This window comes from Eutrigla gurnardus (genome assembly GCF_963514095.1).
Source record: "Eutrigla gurnardus genome assembly, chromosome: 12".
Lineage (NCBI taxonomy): Eukaryota > Metazoa > Chordata > Actinopteri > Perciformes > Triglidae > Eutrigla > Eutrigla gurnardus.
The window spans coordinates 5,325,964-5,350,295 of NC_139926.1; the positions used below are offsets into that span (position 1 = coordinate 5,325,964).

The 24,332-nt window shown below is 41.3% G+C and overlaps 1 protein-coding gene across 1 annotated transcript in view; it reads right to left on the reverse strand.

Annotated features, from left to right (window-relative positions):
• Positions 1–24,332, reverse strand: part of slc15a2 (solute carrier family 15 member 2) — a 28,629-nt gene continuing 4,297 nt past the window's right edge. The window contains exons 4-23 of the mRNA XM_084022580.1: positions 23,899–23,991; positions 23,040–23,139; positions 22,043–22,133; positions 21,238–21,315; positions 16,550–16,632; positions 16,082–16,165; positions 15,616–15,705; positions 14,725–14,769; positions 12,455–12,490; positions 11,569–11,657; positions 10,327–10,408; positions 9,854–9,979; positions 8,947–9,105; positions 8,194–8,240; positions 8,001–8,108; positions 2,262–2,361; positions 2,048–2,191; positions 1,577–1,681; positions 329–604; positions 1–296 (exon numbers count right to left, since the gene is read on the reverse strand). Coding sequence (XP_083878706.1) covers positions 395–604; positions 1,577–1,681; positions 2,048–2,191; positions 2,262–2,361; positions 8,001–8,108; positions 8,194–8,240; positions 8,947–9,105; positions 9,854–9,979; positions 10,327–10,408; positions 11,569–11,657; positions 12,455–12,490; positions 14,725–14,769; positions 15,616–15,705; positions 16,082–16,165; positions 16,550–16,632; positions 21,238–21,315; positions 22,043–22,133; positions 23,040–23,139; positions 23,899–23,991 — 1,870 coding nt within the window. The 3' untranslated portion in view covers positions 1–296; positions 329–394. The remainder of the gene's footprint in view (positions 297–328; positions 605–1,576; positions 1,682–2,047; positions 2,192–2,261; positions 2,362–8,000; positions 8,109–8,193; positions 8,241–8,946; positions 9,106–9,853; positions 9,980–10,326; positions 10,409–11,568; positions 11,658–12,454; positions 12,491–14,724; positions 14,770–15,615; positions 15,706–16,081; positions 16,166–16,549; positions 16,633–21,237; positions 21,316–22,042; positions 22,134–23,039; positions 23,140–23,898; positions 23,992–24,332) is intronic.

Sequence of the window (24,332 nt, forward strand, 5' to 3'; positions counted from 1 at the left end):
AGACACAGACTCCTGAACATGGAAAACCACCAGGTCCTTTTATTATTAACTTTCTCTTACAACTCAAAGACTGAACGCTTGTGATTATTATTTAGCTTCACAGAAAAACACGACATTGTGACGTGGAGTAATACATAACAAATATATACAGCGTATAATATTTGACATTCATTTGTAAAACAACTGATCAGAGTGTGGGAAATCACGCCTGAACACTATTTCATGTATTGAGTCTCATTCAGAAAAAGGTTTCACATAATATATGAAATATTGGGAAAATGATCAATGATCACGTCTTAGTGCTTCATTATCACACAGGAGCACGGAAAGCAGGGATCCTCCAACAGCTCCTCGGAGCCAAATCAGTGACGGACGAGGGCGTGTCATGTGACCGTTACAGTCTGGTGCCCAGCACCGCTTTCCTCAGGTGTTCCTCATTCACCTTTTTCTTCACGTCATCGTCGTCGCTCGACTCCCTCTCCACATCCTCCAGGAAAATCTTGTCCAGCTGATCGGGGGAGACGTAGGTGTAGAAGTAGGCCATGAAGGAGAAGATGATGAAGACGCCCAACAGCAGGCCGGCAAACAGCAGGAACTCCTTCCACTGGGACAACAGACACTGGTCAGTGTGGACTGTACTGGGAGCACTGGGTAATGCTTGTTAGAGCCGGCCCCCCCTTTCCTTCTCTCTCTTTTAGACCATCATTGTTCTCATCCATCCAGCATCATCTGTTCACCAACCCTGATTCCTCCTCTCATCCCTTCATCCCTCCTCCCCTAATCCCTCACCCTTCATCCCACCATACCTTCATTTCTCTCCCTTCATCCTCATATCTTTCATCCCTCATACCCTCATCCCTTCATCCTCTTATCACTTAATTCATCACCCTTCTTGTCCTCATCCCTTAATCTGTCACCCACCATACCCTCATCCCTTTATTACTTCCTCACTCTTCATCGCTCATCCCTTCATTCCTCACCCTTCTTCCCTCACGCTTCAGTATTGAACAGAACAGCTGCTTCACTATGGTTTTGGTGAGTAAATCCTCCTTCCGTGTACTGTGTAGGAGATGTAAATGTACTGTGTAGGAGATGTAAATGTACTGTGTAGGAGATGTTAATGTACTGTGTAGGAGATGTAAATGTACTGTGTAGGAGATGTAAATGTACTGTGTAGGAGATGTTAATGTACTGTGTAGGAGATGTAAATGTACTGTGTAGGAGATGTAAATGTACTGTGTAGGAGATGTAAATGTACTGTGTAGGAGATGTAAATGTACTGTGTAGGAGATGTAAATGTACTGTGTAGGAGATGTTAATGTACTGTGTAGGAGATGTAAATGTACTGTGTAGGAGATGTTAATGTGCTGTGTAGGAGATGTAAATGTACTGTGTAGGAGATGTTAATGTACTGTGTAGGAGATGTTAATGTACTGTGTAGGAGATGTAAATGTACTGTAGGAGATGTTAATGTATGTGTGGGAGATGTAAATGTACTGTGTAGGAGATGTAAATGTACTGTGTAGGAGATGTAAATGTACTGTGTAGGAGATGTTAATGTGCTGTGGCGTCGTACCTGTTCTAGTCCCGCCCCCTCCGCCACGATCAGGACTATCACGTTCCCGAACGCAACGGTGAGCAGCCAGCCGGCCTGCAGGACTGACTTCATGTTGGCCGGAGCCTGGAGGGAGACGTCAGCAGTCAGGACAGAGAGGTTAAGAGTTAAAAAGAAATATTGATGGGCTGAAAGTTACAGGTAACAAGTAAGTAACAGGAGGGCATGAATGAACATGTGTACAGTGTACAGTAAAAAATAATAATACAATAATATAATAATATTTGAAAAACAACCACATTATACTAATCATGTATTAATGGTTATTGTTATCATTGATGATAATAATAATAATAATAATAATAATAATGAGAATAATAATAATAATTAAGATTGAGATTCTGATGTCAAACAAACTGGACTTTAAGCTCCATCGTGCCCAGCATGGCTAGGATTACATGGTGTGAGTGTGTCCTTGGTGTCGTGACAAACCTGTGAGTAGGAGAACTCCAGGCCTGTGATGGAGAACATGACCTCTCCAATGGTCATGAGGACATACTGGGGGATCTGCCAGGTGATGTGCACGTTGTTGGCCTCTACATCCTCCATCTTGTGAGCCACGAGTTTACCCGATTCCTAACAAAAGACACAGTGTTACGTCCTGTTGTACAGCTGGTCACTGGATGGACAGAAGCAGCGTCCTGACCTCCGTGAGGATGGCGGTGTAGGAAGCTCCATAGTCCAGCAGGCCCAGAGCCAGACTCGAGCACTTCTCTGACTGCAAGCTGCAGCCCACATCTGGGTAACTAGCGGTGACAGCAAGGATGAGAGGAGTCGGACAACACTCAACACATATCATCTGACTAGCTTAGCATAGCTAACGTTACAGCACACAAACATGAAGTCAATCACTTAGTTGAGGAAGGTCACTTATAAAGTTGAAGTGACTGAGATATGGGATAAGATGAATAGATCCCGGATCTTAGCCTGGTCTGGAGCAGCTTAGCTCCACAAGATACATCTCCATGGTGATTTATGACATAATATATGAAACATATGAGCTTTCATGCAACCGGATCACTGCTCGCTCCCTCTCTTTGATTATGGTTGTAATGTGAACAGAGTACCTGAGCAGGTAGTGAACAGAGTACCTGAGCAGGTAGAGAACAGAGTACATGAGCAGGTAGAGAACAGAGTACATGAGCAGGTAGAACAGAGTACCTGAGCAGGTAGTGAACAGAGTACCTGAGCAGGTAGAGAACAGAGTACATGAGCAGGTAGAGAACAGAGTACCTGAGCAGGTAGAGAACAGAGTACATGAGCAGGTAGAGAACAGAGTACACGAGCAGGTAGAGAACAGAGTACATGAGCAGGTAGAGAACAGAGTACATGAGCAGGTAGTGAACAGAGTACCTGAGCAGGTAGAGAACAGAGTACCTGAGCAGGTAGAACAGAGTACCTGAGCAGGTAGAGAACAGAGTACCTGAGCAGGTAGTGAACAGAGTACCTGAGCAGGTAGAACAGTGTACCTGAGCAGGTAGTGAACAGAGTACATGAGCAGGTAGAGAACAGAGTACCTGAGCAAGTAGAACAGAGTACCTGAGCAGGTAGTGAACAGAGTACCTGAGCAGGTAGAGAACAGAGTACCTGAGCAAGTAGAACAGAGTACCTGAGCAGGTAGAGAACAGAGTACCTGAGCAGGTAGAGAACAGAGTACCTGAGCAAGTAGAACAGAGTACCTGAGCAGGTAGAGAACAGAGTACCTGAGCAGGTAGAGAACAGAGTACCTGAGCAAGTAGAACAGAGTACCTGAGCAGGTAGAGAACAGAGTACCTGAGCAGGTAGTGAACAGAGTACATGAGCAGGTAGTGAACAGAGTACATGAGCAGGTAGAGAACAGAGTACATGAGCAGGTAGAGAACAGAGTACCTGAGCAGGTAGAGAACAGAGTACCTGAGCAAGTAGAACAGAGTACCTGAGCAGGTAGTGAACAGAGTACCTGAGCAGGTAGAGAACAGAGTACCTGAGCAAGTAGAACAGAGTACCTGAGCAGGTAGAGAACAGAGTACCTGAGCAGGTAGAGAACAGAGTACCTGAGCAAGTAGAACAGAGTACCTGAGCAGGTAGAGAACAGAGTACCTGAGCAGGTAGAGAACAGAGTACCTGAGCAGGTAGAGAACAGAGTACCTGAGCAGGTAGAGAACAGAGTACCTGAGCAGGTAGTGAACAGAGTACATGAGCAGGTAGTGAACAGAGTACATGAGCAGGTAGAGAACAGAGTACATGAGCAGGTAGAGAACAGAGTACCTGAGCAGGTAGAGAACAGAGTACCTGAGCAAGTAGAACAGAGTACCTGAGCAGGTAGTGAACAGAGTACCTGAGCAGGTAGAGAACAGAGTACCTGAGCAAGTAGAACAGAGTACCTGAGCAGGTAGTGAACAGAGTACCTGAGCAGGTAGAGAACAGAGTACCTGAGCAAGTAGAACAGAGTACCTGAGCAGGTAGAGAACAGAGTACCTGAGCAGGTAGAGAACAGAGTACCTGAGCAAGTAGAACAGAGTACCTGAGCAGGTAGAGAACAGAGTACCTGAGCAGGTAGAGAACAGAGTACCTGAGCAAGTAGAACAGAGTACCTGAGCAGGTAGAGAACAGAGTACCTGAGCAGGTAGTGAACAGAGTACATGAGCAGGTAGTGAACAGAGTACATGAGCAGGTAGAGAACAGAGTACATGAGCAGGTAGAGAACAGAGTACCTGAGCAGGTAGAGAACAGAGTACCTGAGCAAGTAGAACAGAGTACCTGAGCAGGTAGTGAACAGAGTACCTGAGCAGGTAGAGAACAGAGTACCTGAGCAAGTAGAACAGAGTACCTGAGCAGGTAGAGAACAGAGTACCTGAGCAGGTAGAGAACAGAGTACCTGAGCAAGTAGAACAGAGTACCTGAGCAGGTAGAGAACAGAGTACCTGAGCAGGTAGAGAACAGAGTACCTGAGCAAGTAGAACAGAGTACCTGAGCAGGTAGAGAACAGAGTACCTGAGCAGGTAGTGAACAGAGTACATGAGCAGGTAGTGAACAGAGTACATGAGCAGGTAGAGAACAGAGTACATGAGCAGGTAGAGAACAGAGTACCTGAGCAGGTAGAGAACAGAGTACCTGAGCAAGTAGAACAGAGTACCTGAGCAGGTAGTGAACAGAGTACCTGAGCAGGTAGAGAACAGAGTACCTGAGCAAGTAGAACAGAGTACCTGAGCAGGTAGAGAACAGAGTACCTGAGCAAGTAGAACAGAGTACCTGAGCAGGTAGAGAACAGAGTACCTGAGCAAGTAGAACAGAGTACCTGAGCAGGTAGAGAACAGAGTACCTGAGCAGGTAGAACAGAGTACATGAGCAGGTAGAGAACAGAGTACCTGAGCAGGTAGAGAACAGAGTACATGAGCAGGTAGAACAGAGTACATGAGCAGGTAGAACAGAGTACCTGAGCAGGTAGAACAGTGTACCTGAGCAGGTAGAGAACAGAGTACATGAGCAAGTAGAACAGAGTACCTGAGCAGGTAGAGAACAGAGTACATGAGCAGGTAGAACAGAGTACCTGAGCAGGTAGAGAACAGAGTACATGAGCAGGTAGAACAGAGTACCTGAGCAGGTAGAACAGTGTACCTGAGCAGGTAGAGAACAGAGTACCTGAGCAGGTAGTGAACAGAGTACATGAGCAGGTAGAGAACAGAGTACATGAGCAGGTAGTGAACAGAGTACATGAGCAGGTAGAGAACAGAGTACCTGAGCAGGTAGAGAACAGAGTACCTGAGCAGGTAGTGAAAAGAGTACATGAGCAGGTAGAACAGTGTACCTGAGCAGGTAGAGAACAGAGTACCTGAGCAGGTAGAGAACAGAGTACCTGAGCAGGTAGAGAACAGAGTACATGAGCAGGTAGAACAGAGTACATGAGCAGGTAGAACAGAGTACATGAGCAGGTAGAGAACAGAGTACCTGAGTAGGTAGAGAACAGAGTACATGAGCAGGTAGAACAGAGTACATGAGCAGGTAGAACAGAGTACATGAGCAGGTAGAGAACAGAGTACATGAGCAGGTAGAACAGTGTACCTGAGCAGGTAGAGAACAGAGTACATGAGCAGGTAGAGAACAGAGTACATGAGCAGGTAGAGAACAGAGTACATGAGCAGGTAGAACAGAGTACATGAGCAGGTAGAACAGAGTACATGAGCAGGTAGTGAACAGAGTACCTGAGCAGGTAGAGAACAGAGTACATGAGCAGGTAGAGAACAGAGTACACGAGCAGGTAGAGAACAGAGTACATGAGCAGGTAGAGAACAGAGTACCTGAGCAGGTAGAGAACAGAGTACATGAGCAGGTAGAACAGAGTACCTGAGCAGGTAGAACAGTGTACCTGAGCAGGTAGAGAACAGAGTACCTGAGCAGGTAGTGAACAGAGTACATGAGCACACTGCAAAAATGGAATTTCAAGAAAGTAAAAAAAGCCTTGTATCAAGAAAATAAGTCTTATTTTTTGTCCAAAAAGAATATTAATCTTGTCAAGCAAGTTTTGCATTAGAACAAATATCTAATTTTAAGAAAGTATGCCTTACTTTTTCTTGATAAGATATTCCAGCTAATTTTGAGCTAGAATGAACCAGAAAAAGAGTATAAAAATGTTTTACGATCAAACCCAGCGGGGCACCAAAATTATTTGCCTTATTTTAAGAGTAAGACCATTTGCACAACATCTCAATTCAAGAATGCCATGAAACAAGGACAAAAGTTTTTATTATTAATATTTTCATTTTCATTACAGGACAGTTGCTTGGTGAGATTAAAAACCATATGGGATATTATGCTGCAAACCAGCTGCAACATGATGTTTAGTTGCTATGCTGCTACAATAACTGATGTATTATTATTTTGATAGTGAGGTTCAAAACAAAACTGGCTTTTCAATCTGTTTGATTATGATGGATCTGGAATGCAGAAGTGCCCTTTTTTTTTTGGATGTTGAATTGAGCAATGCAAAGTTAATAAAAAAAATTAACTGGGGCGGTCGGTGGCGCAGTGGATGAGGCAGCCGCCCCATGTACGGAGGCTCAGCCGGTGGCGCAGTGGATAAGGCAGCCGCCCCATGTACGGAGGTATCAGCCTCGACGCGGAGATCAGTGGTTCGACTCCCGGCCTGGCAATCTCCTTCACGCATGTCTTCCCCCTCTATCTCCCCTTTCCACACTGTCTCTCTCATAAAAAAAAAACAACAAAAAAACAAAAAACTGAGAAAGTTGTGGTATCTTGATTTAAGACATCACTTTTATATTTGTTATGCTGTTTTAAGAAATTATGTCTTATTTTAACTACTTTTATGCTCATTATCAATCCCAGATTAAGGTGTAATTTCTTAAATTAGTAAAGAGACTTAAATTCTAATTTTGAGTAATTTAATCTTGAATTAGTGTTTTTTTCATTGCTTGTTTTAGAAGAATTTGGATTAGTTTAAGATTTTCTGTCTAGTTTAAAGTCTCATTTTAGTCTTTCGGAGCTAAGAAATTTGGGCTTATTTTAAGAATTGCTTGTCAAGCAAAAAAAGCTTACCCCATTGGCAGATTTTTTTGCTTGATACAAGATAATTTGATTGAATATGAGAATATTTTACTTCTTTCTAGAAGGGCTGTTTTTGCAGTGCAGGTAGAGAACAGAGTACATGAGCAGGTAGTGAACAGAGTACATGAGCAGGTAGAGAACAGAGTACCTGAGCAGGTAGAGAACAGAGTACCTGAGCAGGTAGTGAAAAGAGTACATGAGCAGGTAGAACAGTGTACCTGAGCAGGTAGAGAACAGAGTACCTGAGCAGGTAGAGAACAGAGTACCTGAGCAGGTAGAGAACAGAGTACATGAGCAGGTAGAACAGAGTACATGAGCAGGTAGAACAGAGTACATGAGCAGGTAGAGAACAGAGTACCTGAGTAGGTAGAGAACAGAGTACATGAGCAGGTAGAACAGAGTACATGAGCAGGTAGAACAGAGTACATGAGCAGGTAGAGAACAGAGTACCTGAGCAGGTAGAGAACAGAGTACCTGAGCAGGTAGAGAACAGAGTACCTGAGCAGGTAGAGAACAGAGTACATGAGCAGGTAGAACAGAGTACATGAGCAGGTAGAGAACAGAGTACATGAGCAGGTAGAACAGAGTACATGAGCAGGTAGAACAGAGTACCTGAGCAGGTAGTGAACAGAGTACATGAGCAGGTAGAACAGAGTACATGAGCAGGTAGAGAACAGAGTACATGAGCAGGTAGAACAGAGTTTTTGAGGGTTCATCTCTACCAACGAGTCATTAAGTGTTATTTACTTTGTTAAGAGCACCGAGGTTTCAGCTTGAAAATGCTAAATGAGAGTTCCAGAAGTCAGAGTCAGGATTTTGTCTGTTCATACTGATTTGTACTCACTCTCCCCGATCCACAGTCTCGTTATCAGACATGCTGTAACCAGAGGGCAAGTGGAAAGTCACTGCTCCAACAGTTAGGTTCACTGTGTCTGGCTGCGTGTTGAGGAACCTGTTGAATCAGAAAATATACCTTAAGTGATCATCTTATAGCATCTTGAAAGGTTTTACAATGAAGAATAAAAGATGTATTTTACCTCAGGCGAGGACTCCCATCTCCACTTTTCATTATTTCATCATCCACCTAAAAACACAGCCAGGACAAAGACGTCTCCATCGTCAACATCATTTTCTTCTCTCTGCTTACCTTGTTCAGAGTACAGGACTCTTGCAACTATTTTGACTTTACAGTCTTATACAAGTTTTACTCACCTTCCAATATTTCTTATTGCACCAGGTTTATTTGTTGTGTTAATGCTTGTTTGCATTTTTATAAAATAATCACAAAACCATTTTCATTTTCATTCAGAGGTATGAAATTAAAAGATACCGGATTGCATTTGGGAACAATATCACGTATAAGTAAATCTTTGCACTGTAGATTTAGGAGTCTCCTCAAGCATCAAGGTTCAGTTAGTTGTCATTGTATGATGTGCACAAGGACAGTTAGTTTGTAGTCACATTTTTGCTCCATAAGAAAAATACACACACAAAACTATACAATAATATGAAGGGTGGAGGATGAATTTAGTGCCCGTAATGTTGTATAGGTCTCACATCACTCCTATCTGACCGCTGCATTGGCTGGCAGTAATGTTCAGTCTTCATTTTAAGATTCTTTGAATCACTTATGAAGCACTCCATCACCGAGCTGCTGTTTACATCTCTACTTATCCATCTACTCCTCCATTATGCCACTTCGTTCGACAATCAAAGCCTGTTGGCTATACGGTGTATACGGGTATGGGAAAGAACGGAACATTTGGAAGCATTTGTTTAAGGACACTCACAAGTTTGCAGTGGATTCCAGAAGTGTCTGAGAACAAGATGAGACTGTACGCCCCCTGCTGTTGAAAGATGACGTTACACACTGAGCGGTTTCCCTGGAAGGTGACTTGAATCTTCAGCTCCTCGCCGGATGCCGGCAGCGTCTCATATTTAGGAGGGTCCTGACACAGAGAGCACAATGTAAAGGCTTTCATCAGAGCATCTGTGTCGTTGCACCACCAGAAGTGGACCGCTTGCCTTTGAGGCAGCAGAAGGAACTTTATCTGTTTCCACTTTTAATGAGCCGCTTTTAAAAATGTATTCCTATTTTTTTTTTTTTAACTGAACCATACGCATCTATTACATATCAGAACCAGAATCAGCTTCAGATATACAGAAATAGAAGTAAAAGCTATGATAATCTAAATAAGAAAATACAATAAGAAAATACAGAACTTGACTTCTGTGTATATAGAAGTCAAGTGTCCTGTTATTTCGTAACAAAACAAAAAATGCAAATAAATAAATACTAAATGGAAACACATGGGCTGGATGATTATATACAGTATTTTGATGTAAGGGTATTTCTATATTGTGTGTAGGATTTCTAGGATTTATATATTTTATATATCTATATATATTTGTATAAGTTGATCCATGTTTACATATTCTATTTAACACATTATGAATCTGCTTCATATGTTCTGTAAGCTCTCTGCTGCTTCACACTCCTGCAAAACAAAAAGTTCATCTGAGGCATTTCCTGGTGAGATTATGTCAATATAATTGAGGGGAATGGAGCAATAAAAAGCTCAACACTGACACACAGACCTTTTGAGTCCTGTTTGAAATGTAAAAGGAGAGTACACAAAGACATTTGAGGACAGGGATTAAAATATCAAAGCAGTGTTCCTCCTCTGGCCAGGTTACCTGAAGGTACTGGATTGGCTCTGTAAACAGGTCGCTGCCAGGGATCTTCAGAGTGGCGTCACCTTCGGCCACGTTAAACACCTGCAGGAGACACTTCCCCACAGGTGCAGGATCCACCACCGTTTTCTAGCAGACAGGGGAGGACATCATCAAGACTCATATGCTATTTGTTACGGTCCATGCACCATTAACATTCTCTCTAGACAACACTTGGCTATTCTGAGACATGCATACTTATCATGACAGAAAAGGAAAACACAAGCTGCACATCTACTGCACAGAATTAATTTAAATAAATACATAAAAAAATAAAATACATTAATTCCCAGGACTGAAAGCTGAATTATTCCAGGTTTTCCAGGATGCATGGGAACACCGACAGTCGTGTGTGTTGTGGCCTGGTGTGCATGCATGCAAGTATAGGTGCAGCTCTATTTCTGCAACAACAGGAAGGCTTCATGATGAATACTCACCACAACGTTCACCTCCACCAGCGTGGCCGCTCCGAAGGCCAGCGCTGCAAAAATCATCCCTGCGGCCATTTTCCTCAGAGGCCTGAAGAACAGACAGTCAACACGTTCATACTCCTTTCATTCAAAGTCAAGAAAAGTGATTTCCTTTATGGAATTTATGGATGAAAGGTTGGAATTTGATTTGTCTACATATCGCCAAGGTTGTGTCTTCTTGGGCAGAACAGTTGTAATAGTAGTAAATCTGGCTTAAAGCTATGGTCCATGATTTGGAATAAAAAAATCCGTTCAGTCTATCAGCCGTAGGCCTGCATAGAAATTGACCAATGGGAGCCATTGCTCTGGAAGGCTCCCATTGGCTCCATCCAATCCCCTCGTCTCCCCTGCTCCTCATCATCCCGCCTCGTCCAATCGTGGAACACTGAGGGGAGGGGTTTGGTTGGGGGGGGCGGGATGCTTTTTTCAAATCAACAGATGCTCAGAATGTAGACCAAAGCTTTAACGACTTGTGCTCAGGTGATTCTTAGGTTTTGCAAAGAGCCTAAAACTCCGGCAATGAAAACTAGGAGGGAACAAATGATGTAAAAAGATGTTGGGAAGACTGAACGGCAAAATCCAAATGTTAATGAGCAATGGGACAGCTTCTGTGGACACAGCTGTGACCTGAACTCGGCACAAATCTGGTGGTTTAGTACAGTATTATGAGCACCACATTATTGTCACCAAATAATAATCTTTCATACAACAATGTTGGTTGTGTTACCTGCCTGTTTTTAGCTGTATTTATGAATGTTTGTGAATAATGCTATGATAAAACCCAATAAAACTACAAATGATTAAGAAGAAAAATAATGTCCACATCATTGTCCTCACTGATCTCCTGTCTGATAAGATAATGCCTCACTAGCTGTGACGTAATGCACTAAATCTGTTGCAAACATGTTTTTTACAGCCTGAACCGTTCTCAAGAAGACATTATTGAAACTACTCTGGGTCTAGTTTTACTGACCTTTTCCGGAGAAATAACTAATTGTGAACCTCAAAATCCCAGAATAATAAAGAAATGAAGTCTGCTTATGATGTACAATGTGGATGTACAGTATGTTTGTGTGCATGTGCACTGACATGTCCTTTATTCGTATCTGTGGGATATAAACCTGAGGTCACATGGCTCATTTTCCAGTTTAAGAGGCTTCATTTCTGCAATAAAGATGGGAGTCTCCAAAACAACAGGCTTCTCCTCACGTGATGTTGATTCTGCAAAGGCCAACGAGCGGATATACGACGAGGTCAAAGACGGGCACAAAGAGAAGAATCATCAGAGCATTCAGCATCTGGACGACAGGGAGGGAAACACTGGCTGTTAAATGACTCGATAAAAACTCATAAAATCATAAAAGGTTAGAGTTATACGTGAATAAAAGATGGATTAAGAGACTGTATCGACAATAACGAGATGGCAGTGATTAACAAAAGAGTTTTCAGGAGAATGACGAGTCACTCGCCAAGGCAATCACTCATCTTTACTCTGGCACACTGTGTTTTCACATGGAAAACAATGCTTGTTAAAGTCGAGCTGAACGGAATTTCAAAGGTATCTATCTTCCATTATGTGACGTATGAAAACAGGAGGAAGGCGGGACATGACGTTGGGAGGAATTTGATTTGATGGTTGTTCTAGAGTCTAGAACAACCATCAAATCTAGAATCTAGAATCTAGACTAATTGATGGATGGATGTCATGATGTTAATGGTTGGTACAAGCTGATGTAAGCACCCGCCATCTTTTATTTTTCCAGGTAGAAAAAGATATTGGATTTTCATACTGAATATATGAAGGACTTGAGTTTTTGCAATTCTTTCTTTGGGCATATGTTGTTAAATAAGTCAACAACATGAGTGGGAATGTGATCTAAAAGCTTAAAAAGGCATTATTTTAATGTCAGCTCAACAGGCAGGTGAAAATTATATATCAATATACACAACGTCTGTAGGTGTTTCTGTACTCCAGCACATTGAAATGAAACAATGATGATAGGTTTGGTGTGCTGACGAGTTTGAGTGGGTTGAGGGTCGTCTCAAAGCACCTTGTTGTGCATCATTGTCTTTTTCACTGAACACCTGCACCTACCTGCATTTGGTCAGGTTGGATAGCAAAAGAATCGCCCTGTAATAAAAGAAAGAAAATTTCATGTTAACGATATTTCAACTTTAATTTATACATCTAACAGGAAATGCAGGGTTTCTATTGCCCAATACAATTCAACCAGATTAGTGCAACGTTCATTAAGCCCATAAACAGTGGAATTTACTGGAACAAAATGACATATTGCACCTTAAGAAAGGAACACATTTACAAGACAATCAGATGAGAAGACACCCACAGATATCAAAGTGCAATAAAAGATGTTATCAGCTTTTTAACATTCAGACACCAATTGTTAGTTTGTGTACTCTCGACTCTGTTGCTCCCCTAAAAAAGAAAACTATAAACAAAGGAAGTGAGCTCCACGGTATAACTCTCAAACTGATAAATTAAAACAAAAATCGCAGAATCTTGAAATCAACTGGCGCTCCACCAAACTGGAAGAATCTCACATAGTCTGGCAACATACTGGAAGGCTCTCTGTAATGCCAGAGCAGCCTATTACTCATCTTTAATAGAGGAAAATAAAAACAACCCCAGATTAATTTCAGTACTGTAGACAGGCTGAGAAAAAGTCACAACTCTACTGAGCCATGTATTCCTCTAGACCTTAGTAGTAAAAACAAGCTTTTTTTTAAATAATAACAATTTAGCTATCAGAGACAAAATTACTCACTTCTTGCCTTCTATTGGAACGACGTTGCCCTCAAACTCAGAAATCTTAGAAATCATTTAGAAGCATGAAGACCTGATATATATTTAGACTGCTTTTCTCCAATCAACCGTAACCAACAAACATGAAAGATCTCTTCTTCTAAACCTTCAACCTGTCTACTAGACCCGATACCAACCAGGCTACTGAAAGAAGTCTTACCCTTAGTTAGCGCGTCCTTACTCAATATGATCAATGTGTCTTTATTAACAGGCTATGTGCCACAGTCCTTTAAAGTAGCTGTAATTAAACCTCTTCTTAAGAAGCCGACTCTAGATCCAGGGGTTTCAGAAGTTAAATAACTACAGTCTACTTGAGGACTTCCAGTCAGGATTTAGAGTACATCATAGTACAGAGACAGCTCTGGTGAAAATTACAAATGACCTTCTTATTGCTTCTGACAAAGGACTGGTTTCTGTACTTGATCTGCTAGATCTTAGTGCTGCATTTGACACCATTAACCATGAGAATCTAATATGTATACTGGAAAAATGCATTGACATCAAAAGAACCGCATTAAGATGGTTTAAGTCCTATTTATCCAATTGATCTCAGTTTGTGCATGTCAATGAAAAATCCTCCAGGCACACTGAAGTTAAATACGGTGTTCCTCAAGGTTCTGTGCTTGGATCAATTCTTTTCAACTTATATATGCTTCCTTTTGGAAATATTATTAGAAGACACTCATTAAACTTTCATTGTTATGCTGATGATACTCAATTATATCTATCGATAAATCCCAAAGGAAACCAATCAGTTGGTTAAACTCCAGGCATGTATTGATATATAAAAACCTGGACGACCTGCATTTCCCTGATACTCAGATAAGACAGAAGTTATTGTACTTGGGCCCAAACTCCTCCGAAAATCATTGTCTAAAGATATAGCTTCTATTGACGGGAGTGCCATTGCCTCAAACACTACTGTAAGAAAATTCAGAGTTCTTTGATGTTTGATCATGATCTGTCCTTGAACCCACACATTAAGCAAACTTTAAGGACAGCCTTCTTTCACCTGTGTAACATGCTAAAATCAGGCCCATCCTATCTTGAAAAGATAAGTGGGAAAACTATCTATGCATAAGAAATGTATTAAAATCTGCATCTCTACTGGCTGTGCTTTCTCGTCCGGTAGTGTAGACCGTGATCCTGCCCTACGCCGACTGCTAACTGGCCTGAAGATGGAGGCACCGTGCATTGCGCATTGACTGCTTTCTGGTCTACGGCGACATGTTGGAGATAGAACCATCTAAACATGGCTGAGCCTGCTACCATGGACAACGACTGTTAATATAACTACCAACACCAGATGTAGATGAAACCCAAGAGCCTGCTGTGCTCGAGATTTCTGCCTCAAGTCTTTTTCGCCACTGTCGCGCTGTAATGCTTGTCTGGTGATGTTGGGACATTCATTGACTCTGAAAATCATGAGCATTTTCTCATCCTGCTTTACGTGAAAAGTGTCCTAAGATAACTTTTGTTGTGATATGACAGTATAAATGAAATAAAATTGAAATGTAAATGGCATGTAAGAAAGCTCTTACAAAAGCCATGTTCATCCTGGTGGCTTGAAGCGTCCAGCGGGAACCCTGCAATGAAGACAAACACTGAACGTTACTGCCAAAGTAGATGAAGGTATCAGCTTCACTGTTAACTCTAATGCACCTTTAACCCCAGCCGACTTGTTTGGTTCGCTTTCCTGGAGAGGAAACAATAAAGAGCTGGTAAACGTTTGACACGTCTTCCTGTTTTTAAAAGCAGAATTGAGTTGAGGAGGAATGAAGCTCAGGAATGTTCCATAATCAGATGTAGAGTTTTGGCCAGAGGAGTAGATAACTCATAAATAGTTATGGGATTTTTAAGAGCACAATGACACAAGACCTTGACCTTGTGCTGACTGAGTTGTCTAGTCATATACACACACACTTAACTGAATAGGAGACTATAACATGTAAATCACATATATCACCATGAAACACAAATTAGCATTTAGCGAAATTTGCTTTGCATTTGGTGTGAACGTCCCTTTAGATGTTTTCAAGGTAAATTGTACTTTAAAATACATGAACATTTGTTCAAATGATTTTGCTTAGTGTCAGGACTTTTATTCTAAAACTATAGCTTATCAAATATCTCCATCATGATTGCACTTATATTTTAACTGTTTGTGAATAAACGAAACTAGACGGAAGTGTAAAATTGTACAACAGTGGCTTCCTTGGCTCTACTTGAAACAAAACAGATTTTTGACATGAATGTCTTCATAGTGATCCATCCAGCAGTTATTGAGATATTTCAGTCCAATCTTAAGTGGAGGGTCGACAGACTGACATTGCCATTCCCAGAGCCTCTTCTGGTCTTTTCAGTACATGGTGCAACTATGAGGAAGGGACACATTCAAGAGAGGAGCTTACATGTCTTTTGTCTTCACTTACCTGCTGATCAAACAGAGCCCAGAACATTGGCAGCGGTATGTAGAGCACCAAAACCCTCAGCACCATCTTAATCTCCTGGATCAAACGCCTCTGTTAACACACACACTGGATGTATTATTCATGTGCAACGTGCATAAGTGTCACCCTCAAAGATGAATTGTTGCTATGAAGATAATAGAGTGCTGCAGGGATGACCTAACAAACCAGGACTACATATTGGAGCTTAATTTATAATTTATTAGAGTGGCTAAGTCCCGCCCCTCCAGTGTTGCCCATGGGGAAATCTGATACTGCGACAACTTTCTTGACTTTAAACAAACATCATATATGGTACAATTCAAACGGGTTAAACATATTATTTGTCTTGGCGTTGACTGCCGTACATAGTTTTCCTGAAATAAGGGCCCATGTGGAACACAGGAATGGGCGGGATTTCTATGTTTATGTAAAGTAGTCCTACTGTTACCGAGTATTTCCCCTCAGCCCAGTCCAACCAGTGCTTCCTTGGAGATTCATACTTCGATCTCGTCCAGCGTTTTTTGATGGCAAACTGCAAACCAAAAGAAAATAACAGGAATACAAATGGAAAAGTGGACAGAAGCAATGTGTCAAACTTTTTCTGAGACTAAATATTCAGTAATGAGAAGTGAATAACGCCACTATATAGATTTTTTTTTAGATTCAATATCAATTGCCAATATCGTTTTTCTATTTGAGTCTACTTATTTATTTTTTATTACATTTAAAGTTACTCTATATGACACTGGTGTAAGTATTACCTCTTATACACTTTACATGTATTGCTATTGTCTGCATACATTTATATTGTTCCACTATTTTTATTGTTCGGTAGTCATTTTTTATCTCTTTATCTCTTTAATTTATCTTAAATAAATGGTCTGATCCAAGTTGGGAGGACAGGCGGATGACTCACCCCAATGCAGTTGCAGACTTGCAACAGGATGTTTCCCCGGGGAGGACTCTTCTTGTACAGATCGCTGCCAAGTATGAACACAGCTGCACAAGATGGATGAAGCGTTAGGATGCTGAGCCAACTGTTGGAAACAGCTCATCTGGTATCAGGAGTACCAAGCTAGGTACCATGCTCATAGTTTAAGTTTATTTATTTAAAATAGGGACAATACATATTAATGGACATATACATGTAAATATGCAAGATTATAGCCAACGGCTAATTTCCATCTTTAGTCCCTTCGGCAGGTTGATGTTAACATATGATAAATAAGACAACAGTGACAACAAGTCACTGTCCAGGGTGTACCCTGCCTTCGCCCAATGACAGCTGGGATCGGCTCCAGCCCCCCCGCGACCCTGAATACAGGATAAGCGGTAGACGATGGATGGATATTAAGTGCTATTTTAAATGCACAATACTCAATACATATTACAGTACCCATTTTAAGAATATAAATGCGTCTTGCCTTGCACGTAGCCCTAGTACCTGAGAAGTAAAAGGTACCCCCAACAGTTAAACAACTATACAAGTTTAGGCATGATTGTGGCAACAGTGTTGTTCTTCCAATAGCCAAGCTTTGAGATGTTTGGTGAAAGAGGTCAGGTTCGGAAGTTCACGTATTGTGTTTGGTATTGAATTCCAGGTGTGAGATGCACAGACAGAAAAAGTGGCTTGACCAAAGGCACTCTTTCTAAAAGGAACTACACAGTCACCTCTAGTACCAGCTCTTGATCTGTTTGTGTTTTTTTTTCACAGATTCTTGTAATGGAGGAGGTGCTTTGTCATGGATTTGTCAAATCAAGAGGGCGTCGATGTATTTAACAGTGTTATCCCAGTTTAAGCGCTCATGTTTTTTTAATATCTGACAATGATGATACGTTTTTGCTTTTTTATCTAATACTTTCAGAGCTTGTATATAAACTATTTCAATTGGCTTTAGTGTCGTCTTACAGGCCGATGCCGAACTTGTTACACAGTAGGACATGTGTGACATGATTATAGTATCAAAATATAATTTTGCTGATTCAAGAGTTAAACTGTTTCAAATAAACCTAAAATTGGACAAAATAAACTTAATTCTGTTCACAGTGTTTTTTATCTGTTTAAAAAGAAGTTGTGAGTCAAGAGTGATTAAGTATTTCAACTCTTGTACCACCTCAATTGTTTTACCTTGTACAGAAACATTGGGATTGGGACATAGCAGCTATGTATTTATGTATTTTGTGTTTTACCATGTCCTCCTACAATAACTTGTTAAAGAGTAATACAATCTACCATGTAAACATGATTCAGACCTCTATCCCTCTCCTTCCTGCATAATAAAATCACAGCTTGTTGTCACAGCGACCACTCAGCCGAGCACGAATCCCGTGAGGATCAGATGGGATTCAGAGGCAGAGACAACTGACTGTCAGGACGAATGAGGGGGTGCGCCTGGATCAAGAGGAAGCTGAACTTCCTACAAACATGCTGCGAGCATGCAGATGGCCACCTAAACGAAGCTCAGGTTCTGAAAAGTGACAGTTAATTTGGACATGGATATTAAAAGAATGACATTACTTTGCAGCCTAGTGCTATTAATTATTTCCTGGAGGCAAAAAATCTTTTACTTCTTTTACTTCCACACAGCTGCTAGCATTCACACCACTGAGCTCCAGCAGCTATGACCGGAGATTAAAGGTCCCATATTATACTGTTTTTCATCAATTCCACACAGCTGACAGAGGTCCAACAACACTGTATTTGATATGCATTGCCCCAAACCCATCCGTGGTCCTGAATTTCAGCTGTCTAAAAGTTGCTCAAATGAGCTCTCCTGAGAACAGGCTGTTTCTGTGTCTGCACCTTTAAATGCTAATGAGCTCCATCTGTCATCGCCTACTTGGAGAGCGACGGAGACGATTCCAATTACACTAGCAGTAGCATGCGGCAATATTTACGGTGGATGTATTGCTATGACTCGCCTATGTGGCTCAGGTGAAGTTGCTGGGTCCCGTATGGTTGGGACAAATGCCGGTACAACCGGTTTGCAAAGTCAAACCCAGTTTAACCCCGTACACTGAACCGAACCAGTGAAACCGGAAATCGGCCCAACCCAAGTTGTTATGGTGAGAACACACAATGTGTTGTCGCAACTCGTAGGGAAGAGCAGACATCTTGCTAATTCCACCATGCTTTCATGCTAACATGAAACTAGTTACAAAAAAATGACTACATCAGCGTGCTGGTGGCCAGCGACAGCGTTGTGTCTACAGTCCCTGTCCCTCACTTCACTGGGAGGAGAGCAGGCGGGAGCTGTGGAGACTAGCTAGCTAACTAGCAAGCTGTCATCTCCGGATCTCCCATCTCAACTCTGGCCCTCTACTCTTCGTAATGTTCTCCACTGTTCATTTTAGTTGGTAATGCAAGTCCTCTGTTTGACCTGTCCACTTCTCCTCCCTCCCTGTGTGGACTATCTTGCTCTTCATAATATGTCAGTTGCTCTACCCAATAAAGCAGAATGTCGCTGCGTCTACAAACACTCACACGCTAGATGAGCATTGCTGTTAGACGCCAAGCAGCACTGACCAAGCTGCATTATTTGACGCCTTGGCAGTGAGAACAAGATGGTATTGGACACGTGAAAATGTTGACCTGATGATGCCATTCGATGAAAAACCAGAAGATCACCAAAAATGATTACAGTTCATCCTGAGGGGACATGAATAATGAACCACATTTCATCACACAGGAATATCCGTCTGGAACAAAAAAGAACCTCATAGTGGTGCTAGATGAAATGAAAGAGAATTGCCAAACTTATCATCCTGAGGAGAACATGAATGATGAGCCAAATCGCTGTTGGGATACAGTATCTATCTTAAAAACCACAACTGTAAACCTCATGGTAATGCTAGAGGAAAAGTCACAGGATCACCAAAATCCTTAGACTTCATCCACCCTGTACCTACATGTATGTTACAAAAGTTCATGGCAAAGCCTTCAATAATTATTGAGATATTTCCGACTGGACCACAGTAGTATAAAAATACCTACATTATCTGATGTGTCACAGTTCTCTACTTCTTTAATATAAATTGCTTTTTACTCTCAATGACCACTGTAATCACAGTGCTCAGGAAATTGCCACCCATTTTGGGTCACCAAACCACATTCAGAGCCCTGGCTGAATGATACCACTCACACTCTCAGACACGAATGTAGAGCAGCAGAGGAGATGGAAGAAGGACAAGCCCCACCTCTCCTTAATTTACATGATTGCTTAGCAAAATACCACAGAAGCATTAAAACGGCTACAACTGAGTTTTTATCTTATCTTGTCTCCAATAACAGTCATAGGCCTCAGGTTGTTGATAGTGTTTAAAATAGTGTTTATAAATCCCTGTGATACAGATCACATTGTGCCAATGCCCTCACTCTGTTCTCTCATCCCTTCTCTTGGTCTTCACCCAATCCTTTCACCCAGACCCCTCTGTCTCTCCTCTGTACCCTGCAGTCATTGATCAGTTTCAGCCTGTATCAATGTCCTTATCATCAAAGGTAGTGCAGCATCTGCACTCCCCTCAAATGACCCTCTAGATAGCATTCTTTCTTGTCTACTTAAATATGTTTTTGATACTGTTGGGTCAAGCATTCTTGCATTGATAAACTCCTCTCTTATCACAGGGTGTGTCTGGACCTGTCTGTTCTCATTAATTTCAGGCCTATCTCAAAGCTATCTTTTCTGTCTTAAAGCTCTGCTCTACGATTTGAAAGATTTGTCAATTGAGCCAAAATTTTGCCAATAGTAGCCATGCGGTCCGCATACTAATAGCAGCAACTAATAATAATAGCAATATCATAATAATAGCAGCAACAATAATAACATTTGCACATAAAACAATGTTTAGTGGTCCAATGAAAAAAAAAACAATTTGGCCCTCGACTTGGCAACCTGGACATAATTTGGCCCTCAGTGAAAACTAATTGGGGAACCCTGCCTTAAACCCAAACGACAGAGACTATTATAAACTACATTAAGTGAGCGAAGATTGGTTTCTGAGGTGTTCTCATAAATGATATCTGCATCATCTAGAATTGGTAATATAAGCTGTGAAATAATCCTTTTCCTAATATGTACTGTGAAACAATTATTGGAGTGATATTGTATCCTGAGGCTGCAGGTTATTTTCTTAATAACAGAGTCAACATGTGGTTTGAACGAGAGCTGAGAATCAAGCAAGAAACCCAAATATTTAAATTTCTCAACTTTTTCAAGTGGTGTCCTGTCCAGGAAGTAAATTGACAAATTATTATCCTGGTGCTCTGGAATAGCTTACTAGTTCATATAAAAACTGAAAAGAACAAAGAAACCAATGCTGATTGACCCACCTCTTCTCATTAGTATTTGATTGATTTTAGCCTGACTTCATCTTCTGTTGAATTTTAATTTTACACAATTGTAGTGTTTTCTTCTGTTGTTATTGTTATTTACTTTTATATTTATCTGCATGTTTGCTCAAAACTTTGGTCAACTGTGGTTATTTTAAAATGTGCTATACAAATGCAAATACATTTGACTTCACTTTTGAATATTGATAGTTAATGGTTGAAAGGCACATCCGCAGTCACTGACTGGCCGATGTTCCAAGTGGACAGACACTCACCTAAAGCTATGACCATCAGAGCTGCAGGAACCCCGAAAGCCAGAGCATAACAATCCCCACCGAAGCATTGCACATCCTCTGCAGGAGACAACCAGCATTAACGCCATTACACTGTGTACAGAATATATAAGGCCTTTGCACACTGAGTCTGTTTTTTCCATCTGAAATTGTGTCAATCACATTTGCACACAAAAGTTTTTGGAACAGGTTTTTTGACGATTCAGAGCCACCGTAGAGCTACAAATATCAACAGACATCCTCATCCACCTTGTTGCTCAAAGCAAAGTGCTATAAGACAAACAGTCTAAAGACTATAAAGAAGCAGATATGAAGGACAGATTGTGGCGGGCGATTGCAGACAGTTTGGAATCAGGGTCAAGTGGATTGCTTCTTTCTGATGTGCGGTCCCAGTAGTGCTGCAAACTGGACCACCGACATCCTGAAGTCTACCTGGACCCTGTGAAAATAAACATCCAGTCATTCAGCAGTGAGGACGATGTTGTGATCGTCTCATTCTTGGTAGAAGAAAAAGAAGGGAGCTGTGCAACGATCCTGATCGGGTCCAGGTGGACTTCAGGATGTAGTCCAGTTTGCACATCAGAAAGAAGACCCCCAATCTCCACGATCCACCTGTTGCACAGATCTTTTTCTTTTTTCAACAAGGGAAAAATCTACCTCACTGTTGGATGACAGAATTTTCGCAACAAATATGTATTAAAAAACGCATCGACTCAGTGTGCAAGGGTTCTGTGCGTAAGGATTTTTTTTTATTGACGGATGAAAGACTGATTCAGTGGACTCTCACCTCTCAGTATGGGAGTTATCACAGTGGACAAGAGGCTCCCAGCGTTGATCGACATGTAGAAAATGGAGAAGAATTTCTGCCTCTCGCTGCCCTGGAGATGATCAAAGAAATAACCAGGGCACACTTGTTTCAAATCAGGTCTAAAAATCATCTAAAAATTGTGATTACTTTATAAATATGAATATTCTGTGCAACAACACGCTCTTGTTCGTGAAACAGTCACACAATTTGTTGTTTCGTGCTGAATGACACAAATCAGCACAACTTAGTTTAGACAACACAACAAACATTAAGTTGAGAAAAACAACCTATTTGGGCTGAAAAATTACGACATACGGTTAGGTCCAGGTAACAAAACATACGTTAGTTTTCGGCAACAAAACGAATGTGTTTCTTTAACTTCTTTTGTCAAATTTTCTACTTCTGTAATCTGCATTTTTCCCATACAAATACAGCATACACCGAGGAACATTAGTCATGTTTGTGTCCACCTGATGAATCAATATTCACTCTCCTTTTAGCTCTGGTTTGGTCTCCACCTTTAAGCTGCACATGTTTCACTTTGTTCATGCACTTAAAACCACGACAATACAAGCTGAAATGCCTCTTTTATCAAAACATTGATGATTGCAATACTTTAACCATCCCGACTGGTACATCTACACAGGGTTTCACACTAAAATATACATTTAACCTTGGACTGTTGTACAGCAGTTAAGCAGTTTTTATAGACGCCATGACTTTGTCTTTTATTACAGAGGAAACCTGAAGAAACTCTCTGGAACACTAACACATAATTAAACAGGCACCAAGATGAATTTCAGAGAGTAATACTTTGGTTGACATCAATTTGTATTTAATGACCCAATAAAAAGCTCCCATTACAAAGTAAACTGTATTTTGAAAGACTTAATATACCCTCAGAATCTCTATATTTCCTTTACTGACTCATTTTACAGATTTTCTTTTCACCTAAACAGGAAGTGTGGTCACTTACATGCTCCTCTTCAAACTGGTCTCCCCCAAAAGCTGCCACGCAGGGTTTGATTCCCCCGGTGCCGAAGGCTATGAGTATGAGACCTACCATGGACAGAGAGCTGCAGGACACAAACAAAGACCTGTTGGTGACGATATCTACATATACAGTATGTGTCAACTAGTACTGAAGCTTTTCCTCCATGAACTGATCAGTCGACCAACAGGGCAGTAATACAGTGATGATCAGTTATCATCCGCTCCAAAGAAGGACAAGCTAGCTAGCTAACTAGCCAGCCATCCATCTCCAGAGTGCATCCTGTCTAGCTCCTCCTGGAGAGCTGGGACGCTTTACTGTCCCACTGACATGTGTTGTCACCATAACCACTGACAACAATCACCATTTTATTTTGTTCAGTCAAACGACCACTGAAAACAGTTCCATGTCCGTTCTACTCTAATTCTATTTCCATTGGTGAGAATCAGCCCCACGATACAATATTATTGGGATTTGAAACATCTTGCAATATGCTTGTTGCAATAACATATTGAAATATATTGTGATTTTTTCAAGCAGACTGCAATATTATAATACAAGATTGATGCTTGGCATCCATGAACCACTACAATGATGCCAATGCTGTAGGCCTATACAGATTTTTCGGGGTTCTATATTAACATGGCTTTAAAATAGTGTATATAGCTGCAACAAATGGGGAAAAAGATCTCCCTGAATTCTGTCTCCAAGTTCTACAAATGTATATAAATGTACAAAGTGAAAGAAGACATTCTCATCCATCTGTGGCTCACTGATGATGAGGAGCTCTACTGAACAATTATTCTACATGCTCTAAATGATTGAATCACTCCTGATAACTTACATGTGCAAGTCATTGTTTCCCACAGTGGGAATGGCTCCGACCGACTTGACCAGATGGCCGATCACGTAGACGATGGACAGGTAGATGATGGTCCTGTGGAGAGGGATCATTCTCAGCTGCACTCTTATTATCACCGTGATTCACCTCCACTAACAGGTGGTGTTACACTGTTTAGACAAAGCTCTCAGGTTTAAGGACTAAACCATTGCTGACGGATTCATACTGAAAGCATGCCTCACTGATGATGATGAAACTACAGATGCAAGATGTCACCTGCTGCCATGAAGCAGTCAGAGAAGACTTTTAGCTTGTAGAAAGTCCTCGTCCTGTTTTGGTTGACAGTTTTCTGGACTGGAAAACGAATTAAACATGCGAGTTCAACAGTATTCTCTCCTGTCATGTGACACTGTGGGGACCTTCACACAATGGAAGCT